The sequence below is a fragment of the Molothrus ater genome, chromosome 7 (assembly GCF_012460135.2).
Source record: "Molothrus ater isolate BHLD 08-10-18 breed brown headed cowbird chromosome 7, BPBGC_Mater_1.1, whole genome shotgun sequence".
In the NCBI taxonomy this organism is placed as follows: domain Eukaryota; kingdom Metazoa; phylum Chordata; class Aves; order Passeriformes; family Icteridae; genus Molothrus; species Molothrus ater.
The window spans coordinates 12,244,934-12,257,151 of record NC_050484.2 but is presented as its reverse complement, the minus strand read 5'-3'; the positions used below and the strand labels follow the sequence as shown (position 1 = coordinate 12,257,151).

General features: G+C 40.3%; 1 protein-coding gene across 1 annotated transcript in view; it reads left to right on the top strand.

Annotated features, from left to right (window-relative positions):
• CCNYL1 (cyclin Y like 1) overlaps positions 1–12,218 on the top strand; it is a 37,073-nt gene that overhangs the window by 6,847 nt on the left and 18,008 nt on the right. The window contains exons 2-4 of the mRNA XM_036386623.2: positions 5,848–5,922; positions 8,210–8,244; positions 9,871–9,971. Of these exons, the coding sequence (XP_036242516.1) occupies positions 5,848–5,922; positions 8,210–8,244; positions 9,871–9,971 (211 nt within the window). The remainder of the gene's footprint in view (positions 1–5,847; positions 5,923–8,209; positions 8,245–9,870; positions 9,972–12,218) is intronic.

Below are 12,218 nucleotides of genomic sequence, written 5' to 3'. Positions count from 1 at the left end.
GTGGGGAATAAAAAGTGACAGCATAGAACTAATTCTTTCTCGTTGTCCTTTAAATGGTCCTGAATTAAATGCAGTACAGGAACACATCCCTAAAAAAACATGAGTTACTTCTGCAATCTAGCTTGTGATCTACTGTTTTCCTGCTAGTTCAAAGATAAAATCTTAGGGGCATCTTGTTTACCACTGTTTTAACTTGTCCTGCTTTTGCTGTGGACTTTGGGGCACTCCTGATATCCTGCCTTGGCTAAAATCTGTAGAAGTGCTTTATAACCCTGGCAGGTGCATCAGGAAACGTGGGGAAGCCTCCTGGCTTTGTTTGGTCCCAGAAAGGGAGGGTGGGTGTTGTGTTGTGTGGAACAGATCTCAGCCGTGTTTCTCCAGCAGGGACTGTGAACAGGATACAATAGGATCATGTTGGGATGCCCTGGGGAGGCTGTACAGAGTGGTGTGCATACTCCTGCCCTTTGAGAAATGGAAGAACACATATTAATATGGTATTGATTTCTTTTTTAGTCCACAGAAATTAACAGATTACTTAAACCCTAGGTAGTCTCCATCCAGTGTTTAATATTTATCTGCACTTTTGCTTTCTAAAGTCTTCTGATTTTAACAGCAAATTTGAAATGTTTACTCTGTCAGTTTCTCCATCCCAGCTCTGGAGTGTGGTGTAAAAGAGCAAATCATTCCTTCTGAATTAAGAGTTTGTTGTATATTGAAGTGATTTCTGCATCCTTCCGAAACATCAGTGTGTTCTTAGATATGTGCTGGGTATTGGTAATGATATTACTGCTTCTGTAGTAGTGCCATAAAAATTAACTGACAGCTATTAAATAGCTATAAAATGTCCTTCTGTGTCTATTGCGTAAATTCACAATATTTAGAAATAATCTTTTAACAATCTTTCAGCAGGGAGAGTTACAAATAGAAAGCAGACTATGCATGCTGGCCTCTCTGGTGCATTTGGAGTAGCTGGGACAAATAAACAAAGCTGGTTAAATGTAGAAACCAGAGTTGTAACTTTTTCCTAAAAGGTTCTGGGAAGAAAATCAGAGTAACATAATTTGAAGGGGAAATAATTTTATATAAAATTATTGTTAGGAATAACAGACTTTCTGAAATGGATTGGCAGTTTTGCTCATCTAATTTGTTATAATTTTGACATCTTTATTGGCAGTGTTAAGTGGCTTGCATCTTTACAGTATAAGGTAATGAAATATAGGGGGAACTCAAGCATTAGTCACAGCTAGTAAGTCATTGAGCAAGTGACTAAACACAATTTACAGCAAAGAATTTATTGTCTTATTTAATGCTTTAAAGTTGTGCTGTATCAAAATGTTACTGCTATCTAGCGAAGCAAAGGACGGGGCTAAAAGAAATGCAATAGTTTATTGTTCTGGAGTAGTGAAATTGTCAAAGGGCTGCTACTTAGTGTCATCTTTGACTGTTAGCTTTATTCACAGGATAATACATGTAGCAGGATGCAATGTGTAAAATGTGTTTGTAATAATTAGAAGACACCCGTGGAGGTATGTAAACCATAGATAAGTAGCTAGCATAATAAATTCCTAAAACCTACACACATTCTTACATGGCACGGATAAAGTCTTCATGTGGATTTTGTGTTATGGAAAGGATGCAAGATCCTGAGCTAGGGCAGAGGATTGCCTTTAAAGTTGCAGTGATGTGCCCTGTGGGGACTGTGTGTGCACAGCAGCAGCAGAGGTGGCTGGGATTGTCTGGAGTGCAAGCCAGCTGCAAAGGATTCCTCAAAGGGGGAACGGTGGCACAGGGAAGCACCTTCAGGCTTCTCTCTGCTCCACCTGGAGGCAGGGTTGATCTGACCAGCTTGGTAGTACACATGAGTAAATGGCTCTGAGAGATGCAGGGAAATAAGGGGAAAGGTTGTTTTTAACACACAGTTCTCAGACAGGTGAAGGGCCCTTGTGTAGCAGCATTATTGTTCTGCTCTCATAGACCTAATTTCTGGTGGGAATCTTCCCATCTCACCTCTTTATCACTAAGTGTGAGCGTCTGATAGAAAGTGGTTTGATTTCTGTTGAGTTAATAGCCTCTAGAGCAAAAATGTTCTGGAGCTGTTTTCTTGCTTTTTATATCATCCTGTTGTTCCTCTCCTTTCTCTCATTCTTGTTTCTGCATGTTTTAATTCCTATTATTCCTGTTTATCCTGTGCTATACATGCTTTCTTTTTCTGTTAGCTTACTGTGAAGCTTGAGTTTTCTGTCATACAACTTCTGATGCAGCTCCTACTCAAGACTTACCTTCAGGGCTGGTATCTTGGCTTTGGACTCATAAGTGCTGCCAGGATGAATGTTAGGAGTTGTGCTTGGTTGTGAGTCAAATTGTTTGCAGACAGATTTATCTCTTCCTCTGCCTTTTCTTTTGCTGTTTCCCATTAAATTTTACCTCTGCTCATGCCCTTATCTGCCTCTTGCCTTATGTTTCCTTCAGCTGTATTGCTGTTGCTTTTTGGTATTTCATGAGCAACATTGGCAGTTTTCAGGATGAGCAAATCACATGACTGCTTTTTCCATTGCTTAGAAAAAAAGCATTGTCCAGGGCAAATGGCACAGGCAGGATGGTTAAAGTTCTCTGGCAGCTTCTAAGGGGAAAGCTGCAGGCAAGTGGTCTGTTAAATGCATCTTTCTTTGCAGGCTCTTGCCAGACCAAAGCAGGTACACTGTGTCTGCTGGGGCCATGTTATCCTGGAATAACAAACCCAGCTACAGTTGGTCTTGATCATTTCTGGTGGGATTTCATACTGGGGGCTGTGTGATGTGTCTTGGACTATTAGTACCTTAACTCTGGTTGTATCATCTGTGTTGTGGGTTCAGTGTGCTGTGGCTGCTGATACACCTGGCTTCATCCAGCAGAAAGTGTCTGGCAGAGCCAGCATGGAACTGGAGCCAGTGAGGTCTATGATCCTTTCAGTTCTGTTCCTCACCTTAAATGTGTGGGTCTGCTTGGCTCAGGGGGTTGACTCGTGTGGCCGTGTCAATTTTGTGTCACTCAGTGCATGCTGCAGTGCTGTGGATCTTCTCGCCTGGAATGACAAGAGGACATTGCAGAGACGTCTTGTCTGGGATGAAAGTTGGTTATGTTCATTCTTGTGCTTTTAGTCCTAGACCTGATTTTTAGCATGTGAGGGACATGGATATAGAGACTGGCAGAGCATGAGGAGAGGCAGAAGCAATGTAAGAAGTGAGCATTAACAAGTCAGATGGTTTCAAAGTAAATCAAAACCATAGGGAAGTCAAGATAGTAGTGTATTTTTTTAATGAGGTGAGGGAGGATGGGTGTTATCCTGTATTGTCTCTTCCCTGGGAAAAAAAGCATCTATCCTGCTTAATGTTTATCAGTGACATGGAGGAGGTGATGGAGGATGCCCAAACTGGAGATGACAGCCAACAGTCAGTGTGCTGGAGGCTGCTTATTCAGAGGGACCTGGACACTGGGCCAACACCAACCCTATGAAATTCACCAAGGAGAAACATGGAGTCAGTCCTGTGTTAGGAGTTACTGACTTCAATGCCCTTTTCCTTCAGTTTTCCTGTGCTTTTTTCTCCCCAGTTTTCCTTGCTGCCTTTCCCTAAATATGGCCCAAGACTTGTACAGTCCTACAAGCTCTTCCCTCCCATTCCATAGTGATTCTCATAGCCCTGTAGGCACTAGTCCCCAAATGGGAAAGGTGATCTAGGCTCTGTGGACCCTCATTGGAAGTTTTCAAGGCTCAGCACAGTAAAACCTTGAGCAGCCTCATGTTCTACCAAAAGCTGATTCTGTTTTCAGGAAGAGGTTGAACTGGAGACCTCTGAGAACCTCCTAACCTGACTTACCCAGTTATTCTAAAAGTTGCTGCTGAACTGTAAATAAGTAAGTTCTCAGTCATTTGCTCTGTTTGCGTCATAACTTGCTGATAATAATCTGTATTTTAAGTCTGCATATTGCAGTCTTGATTGGCCTGTTGATGATACTTCAGTTACTGGTAGGCTGGCAAAATACTTCCACTTCTGAATCACTGTTTGTGTTGAGTTTGTTAATGCAGTGCTAGCATTAGAAGCTGTATACTGTCTTTTAAATGTGATTTTGTTAAATCAATGTTAGAAACTTGTCAGACTTGTGGACAAGTTTTAAACAAGTTACCCTATTTTGTTAAGATGCTACAAGTGGTACTTAAAATGTGGCAATATGGCATGCTATTGCATGCTGGGTTTTTTATTTTTTCAGAGAATCAACTGTGTATCAGAAGTACTCGAGGTATGAGCTGTGAGGCAAATTCCACTCTAGGGCTTCTAAGCCAGGACTTTTTCCATTTTACTGCATGAATAAATTCAGGTATCTGTTCACTGTGCTGTGAATGAGCACAGTACGGTGACGATGGAAATACTAGTTTTGTAAATTAACTTGTTTTAAAACTTCACAAGATGATCTGCTTTCATGGCTGACTCTGGTCTTTTTGAGAGGAGGAGGGATTCCCTTTTGAACAGTCTTGGTGTTCCTAAACAGATGTTGGCTACTTAAACAGTAGAGATCCAAAATTATAGTGGTCCACAGTCCTGGAGCAGTTCCAGAGCAGCAGGGCTGGACTAAGATCAGCAGTGTGGTAAAGCCCAGTACCTGGAAAACATGAGTGTCTGGACAGCAGTGGTGTGCATTGCCAGTGGGAATCTGGAATGAGGAGTCTGGGGAGCCGTGCACCTCTGCAGTTACATTCCCTTGCTGGTGCATGGGGGCTGTGGCACAGACATTCACACAGTTAAAACCAGCACCCAGGCACTTGGTGGTTTGGCAGAGTTCTGTTGGTTGGGTGCAGGAAAGATTATGGGGTTTTTTAATTAAAAGTTGATGGTGATTCTTAGCTGGCTTTTCTTTTTAGGGGTGTGGCAGCTGTGTTGGTGTCCCAGCTTGAACACTTCAGAGTGCAATGCTCATGCAGGAGTGTGTGTGCTTGTATGGCTGGCATGGCATAAGAGTGACAACTGTAAATGGATGCAAAATTGCTCTTCCAGGACTTAGAGGATCACAGTCCTAGATTATTCTGTTCATGTGTTCACATAAGTCACTGTGTCTGTAGCATGACTTCCTCAGAGCAGCTGTTTTCTACTGTCAAAGCTAAGGCAGCTCAGAATTTCATCATGATGGTCACAATTTCATCAACAAACTTTAGTGATCGCTTCCATCTTAATCTAAGGGAGTATATATCCTCTTCTAAAGCCATCACTGCTCTGTTGTGGCAAAGGATTAAAGCAGTCATTTGGTTCTTCAGTAACTCCCTTTTAGCTTTACATGGTTTTATTTGAAGTTCCAAAAGAACTGAATAGTGTAAGCTCCATGTTTTGATATTTATCAGCACTGTAAATATTACTTATTAGGTTCTTTTGTAAGACCACAGAGATTATTTCCTGCTGTATTTGGTACATAAAGCATAGAGGGAAAGACCACAGAGGGAAAGATCAGCAGTGATAATTTTTTGTTGCTTTGGTATGATTTCTTAAAATTATTCTCCTGATAAAGTTCTAGCTTTCTGCTCACTACTGAGCACATGTCCCACAGCCAGCTACCCTAACATGCAGGGGCACAGATTTTTTGAAGATAAATGGATTTTTGAGATCTCCCTCCAGTTTTTGGGTTTTTTTTCTCGGAGGGAAAAATGTAAAATTTTTATTCATCTTGGCAAAAGTACAGTTCTGTTTCAGGGAGACAGCCCAGTCTACATGGGTTTGATCATGTTTCCATCACTGTGCTTGAGAACTTTGAGGATGGGTGGGAATTGTTGCAGTTATCTTTCATTAAAAGTATCTCCTTTTTTTTTTGTCCTTCCTATTTCAGATTTAGCCTTGGAATCTAATCCATCTGATCATCCCAGAGCCAGCACAATTTTCCTGAGCAAGTCACAAACAGATGGTAAGCTAAGGTTTTTTTTCCAATTTAACGAAAAAACAGGAAAAAATTGGAAAAGTAACCAAAAGTAACAGCTCAAGAACAGTGCTTCAATTCTTTCAAAGCATAGGGATTAGTAATTTATGTATTTACACAGAAACTTGCTTGTAGACCATTTTACCTAACACTTAAAATCAATTGATCTTTAAAAGCTTAAGTATCAGATTTCAGAGTGCAGTACTTAGTAGTCTGAAGGAGCAAGGCTGTCTTCATTAGTATAATTCAAGTTTCAAGCAATGGTGGTTTTTAATGACCAAGGACTGTTTCAAAAATTGTTTTAAAGTAAAAAAATTTGTAATTGAAAAAAAATTCTTTCAATTTGTAATTGAAAAAAAATTAATTTTTCTGTAATAAATAATAAGCCTAAGCCATTAGTCTATACCAATTGTTTTTGAATATGTTGTTTTAAACTGTTTTAATAGTTTCAGAGGATAAATATTCTCCAATCCCAGTTTTAATTATATAAATGTATTGGGATTCTCAATTTCTTTGCAGATCATGTATTTAAGTAATAACTCAATTTTCAGTTTCTTTGCAGATCCTGTGTTTACCTCATAACTCAGTTTTGAAACAATTGCTATAGCTTGTGCATTCCAAAAGGCTGTTAAAAAACAGAGGCATTTCTATATTGCACATATAAAAATTCTTTTGTCAAATTCTGACAGTAGGACATTTTGAAGCTGCAACTAAAACAGAGTTTAAGATAATCTTTTTTAAATGCTTCTGTTTCTTTTATGGTTGGTTCTTGTTTGAAGCACTGTTTTGCTAAGAAAGTGATGCACTTGGGGTTGGATGTGTTGATGGAAAGCTGCAATGTGTCTTTTAACTTGGCACAGCTTTGCCACAGAAAAGAATTATTTTGACAGGTCTGTCAGTTGCTGTCCTGCTTCAGTCTTGTGGCAAGTGGTAGAGTTGTCAGTTGTATCAACTTTGCAGTGCTCAGATAATCTGTGAGCAGTGGGAACAAGCACTAGCCCGCTCCTCCAGAAGAGATGATACCAAAGAGATGTAAAGACCTCTTTTTTTGGGGCCTCTGAGGTCAGTCTTCAGGCAGCCAGAGGGCCTGACCTGCTCGTTTCAGACACCTCTGAGATGAGCAGTGCTGGAGGTGCAGCTCACACTGACAGAGTTCATGAACAGTCACTGTGCAGCCTTCCAGCCCTGCTCTGAAATGCTCCAGCTACGCGCACAGCCTTCTTGGGGGTAGTATTGCTTCTAAATGTCGTCTGCATTTCTTCCAATGAACGTATTGAATTGTGGAGATTTGTGTTCATGCAGAAAAAGGGTCCTCTAGGTGAGGTAGTAACTATTAAACTATTCTCTGGAGTTTGTATTGCATTAATTAATTCTTATGGAGAAGTCAGGCAGAATAATTTTCTAATGTCCCTTGTTCTACTTTAGTTGACCTTCCATAGAATAAGCAGAATTAATATCTAGAAATTCTCTCTCAGTGAGATGCTATCAGGATTATGAATTTTGATTTATGAAAAAAGACTAAAAAAATGTGGATGCTCTTTTCCAATTGTCAGTTTTTCTGAAAGTGTAAGGGAATGTGTCCTGCTAAAAAGTGGTGAAGATCTGAGGTTAGAACTGTGGAGAGGTGCCTGTCCCTGCAGGTCACATTTGTATACTTTGTGCATGTGTGCAGCTCTCCCTAACACTCTGTTGTATTGCTGCTGTCATAGCTGGAAGTTTAACCTTGCAGTTTCTTTTGAAAGACTAACCCAGTTTAAAATGATCAAATGACATGGTTGCAGTTATATGATAAATACATGCACAGCTTGTGCCAGCATCTTCTGTACAGTGAAATACCTTTTTACCTTCTGCTCATGGGAGGAGAGAGAACACCTAAATCATGCTGGGCACCTCACTTCCTCCTTGTGTGCCTTTGGCAGGCTCAGGGTGTGCTGGTTTTGCTTCTGTTTGCTGTTGGACATTGGCTGTTTGAACTATCTGAAATCATCCTGGTTTTCATGATACACAGCATCTGTTCAAAGCACAGACGTGTTTCCCCTTAGTATGATGGGAAGTAGTTGTTCCTAAATGTACACGTGGGTAGACAGAAGGAGCATGTAGCTTACTAGCTTGATAAAACCATGGTATTTTTTCCTCAAACTACTTTTCAAGACACCTAAAATAAAATTTGAAACTCTTAATATTCACATACTTTAGAAAACTAGGTTAATAGAATTGCTTTATTGAATGTAAATTGAGAAACCTTTCAGTTCACATTATTTTTCCTTCTTTCTAGTGCGAGAGAAAAGGAAGAGTAACCATATAAATCATGTAAGTAAACTGGATTCTGTGTAAATATTAGGATATTGGGCCAAAGACAAATTCAAGGAAACAACTGTAGTAGTTCTAGGTATATAATCTTACACATGTTCCAGATCTTCCTTAGAAGGGTAAAACTGAATTATCTTTGCTTGTCTCTAAGTAATAAGCAGGCCCAATATCACAAAGCATAGAATGGCTGATTTCAAAAGAATAAAAATGAATTTTTTTTGGTCAGTTTTAAGTATTTCAGAACAGTAAGAAAGAAAATATAGGCCAACCTGTCTGTATTCTTTTAAACAAAAAATAAAACTGCATTAATTTCTCAGCCAAGATGGCAAGTCTTGAATGACTTGCTGATTGAGTATTGCTACAGGACTTATTTTAAAAAGTGTATCCAGTGTGAAAAGAGAATAATGAGCAAATATCATCAGTATGATAAACAAGTGATTTTCCATTAGTTTAAAATCTGAAATTATGCTCTGAGCTTCTTCCACAAATATTAGTTGGTTTGGAACTTCACTTACCAAAAAAAACAGCCAAAACAAAAAAGATGCAATGTCGTTAATAGATGGATAAAAAATAATTGACTAGTAAAGGTAAGAATGGAAGTTAGTAACAAAGCTTAAAAATATCAAAAGTGTCTACTGATAAAGTAAGATATTGGTATTTCAAGTCTCTTATTTTGCATGATAATGCAAGGAGTGGGGGTGATTCTTCTCCCTTTTCTTTCTCTCTCTCTCTCTTTATAATTCCAGCTTTGGTCTGCCAGTACCAAGGTGAAGTGTGATTGTAGTGTTTGCTGGCAAACTTCAGCTGGAATGGGAGATATTCCCAGGCAGCTGTTGAGTTTTGAAGGGTGTCAGCATTTTCATATTGAAGACCTTCAAGTTTTAGACAAGGCATTTAAAAAAACTGTAGTGAAAACAGAATGAATCTTGAATTGTTTGATTGAAATTCCTCCCTCAATTACGATGCCCTACCTCTAGCGCAAGGCATTCTCTGAAAATGCTCAGGGAAGCCTGGGTAGGGTTATACTGGAAGATTTCTTACAGTACAGAATGGTCAGGATTAGGATGGATGATGGAGCATATTACTAGCTCTAAATAAGAACAGTAAAAGTAAGGGTAATAGCAGTACTCTGCTTCCAGATTCCAGATGCTAAACAAGACACGTGTGAAGGGAGCCATGTCAGGAAAAGGTTTCTTTTCTTTGAAACTGTAACATGACAAACCCTCAAATGTTAAACTGGATAGCCAGGAACTGGAAAGGTATAGGGTGTAAAAGAAGGGAGAAGGTGATTATGGAGTCACAGGGAAATCTAATAGAGTACATCACAGAGAGAAGACTGGGACACAAACTGAGAAGAATGGAATGGGAGAGAACTGGAAATCAGGACTTGCTGCTTTAGCTCAGTGTTTCTGCTGTAAATTATCTAAAATAATATTGTGTATTACAAGGGATGGTTTATAAATTTATCTTACACATGATGGCTGGAACTAGATGACTGCAGGGTAGCTTACCTTGCAGTAGCAACCACTTGAGGTGTAAAGCCAGAATTCAGTGTGCTAAACAAAAGCTTACAGAATCCCTCTTCTTGAATGTATTTCAGTTCTTTTTTTCTTTTTTTCCCCCAAGGTTTCTCCTGGGCAGCTTACGAAAAAATACAGCTCATGCTCAACAATATTTATAGATGACAGCACTGTCAGCCAGCCTAACCTTAGAAGCACAATAAAGTGGTAAGGACCCTTCTCATCACCAAGGGCTTGTAAGAGTGGCATTGTAAGGGTTATTTGGGATTTTCTGGGGGTCCTGTCTGTTCCAAAGCCAACTGCACCCTTGAAATGAGAGAAGCACAGCACTGCTGCTGCAGGTTGGTCATGGAAGGGGGGGTGTAGAGCTCTGGGTAATTGACTGCTGGAGGGAGCTCTTGTTTCAGTCACAGAGCTCATGGGCTGTCCTGTTTCAAAGCTGTTCTCATTGGGCACTGGAGGCAGTGCAGAAGTGTGTCAGCACTGTGGCTGTGGGGGTCCCAGCTGTGGGTTTCTCTGAGTCTGCATTGAAGGCACCTGAGACAGTAGTTCATGTTGGGACTCAGGTGTTTATTATTTCTTATCAGTAAAACAGTCTCACTGCTGTGAATCGGCAGCTTTTCATTAGAAGGCACAAAAAGGGCAAACAATCTCTTGTGACAAGGTCTCTTAAGGCTAAACTATCCAATTAAGAACTGACACCTAGATTATTTTCCCTTTTAACCCAATAACTGATCCCAGAGAGCCCCCAGTGCAGACTTTTCTGCCCAATTACAAAATGCCACTCAAACCCATGAAGAAGGAAGAAGAATCATGAAGGAGAAACCCAGGACAACACCCTGTGCTCTTGCTTCCATCCACAACATACTAAAAATCCCAAAACGTAAATTTCTCACCAAGTGATACACCTACACTACTTTCTGTAATCTATTTCACACTTTGGTGGATTCTAGTCTATCTTGAAGTCTAGGAAATTTTCTCCACGGATGAGGGTCAAAGTCAGTGCTCCCCTGGGGGTCAGGGCACCCCAGAGCAGACAGAGAAATATTCCCAGTGCCCTGGGTTTCCACATCTCCCCCTTCTCTTTGAACCAAAACCTCTCCTTTGACAGCCTCATCATCATCATCAGACACACTAGAGCAGACATGGCACAAATGTTAAAAGGACTGTGACACCAATCAGTACGTACGCACCTTTCTTCAAAAATTGTCTCCATGCTGGTGCAAGATTAAATCAACTGAACACACCATCCAGCCATGACCCATTCTCTTCCCTGAGTTTGGCCACTCCATCTTCTAACTGTTGTATGCTTTCATGAATAGATTTTGAATGATCAGACTAATTCATGCAACACATTCTTTCAAATTCCTCACATCCATGTCCATGCACTAACAAAAGATAATCAATTGCTGCTCTGTTTGGCAGAGTCACCTGTCTCACACCTTGAACATCAGCTAATAAATTGCTCAGTGGGAGACAGGTAGCAGAGAGTGCTTACTCAGTTAACACCCTGTTTGTTCTAATTGCTTCAAGGCTGCTCCTGCAGCTGCCTGTGGCAGAAGCTGTTATAAATCTCTGGCTTTTTTTCCATGTATTAACATTGTCATCACAACTGGGATCGTATCAACTGACAGATCTTTTCCCTCTACATCTTTGTTCCCTTATCATTGTCATGTTGGGTGTCAGTAAAGAAAGTCTCCCAATGCTGTATGGACCACCTTTGACATTGGGTGGGCTGGCGGGCCAAATTTTGTCCCACAAATGAAAAAGACTCCTTGTGGTAACTGCAATGGAACCCCGTTGGATGGTGTGATCATCTTGCTGTGAAATTGCACCAAGATGTCACATTTCTATATATAATGTGATTTGGGGTCACATCTGCTATTTTGTCCTTATTTTGTTTTGACCCAGGAAGACTAAATACTATACAGAAATCCATCTTCACTGAGCCAAGAATTTCCAATTCTTGAGGTTCATAAAGAGCCTCAGGGAGAAATTTGGTCCAAACGCCCCTTCTTGTTTGAGCCATAAACACTGCATTGACAACCTTGTCAACCATCTGTCAGACACACATTTGACCACACCCCATATTTTGCTTAAGCTATCATCTAGCAAAAATTCTACAACATCACCAATTCTCACACCCATGAAGAAACCCAAAGTCCACAATCTTCTGTGGGCAAAGCACAAGGCTTGGAATGTCTGTGCAGTCCACATCTGTGTGTCTTCTTCCCTGCTTGTGGAGTCGTCAGCGTTTTCTTGCACTTGATAAGAGTTTCACATTCTTCACTGAAATCCACCTGGACTTTGTACCTGTTAAAACAAAAACAAATCCACGTCCCTGCAGGGACTGGAGGATTTTCTCAAAATCCCGGAGGTGAAGAATGAGTCCTGATGTGAAAATAAAACATTGATCAGTTCTGTTTTGCAAAATTGCAGAGAAATATAAGATAC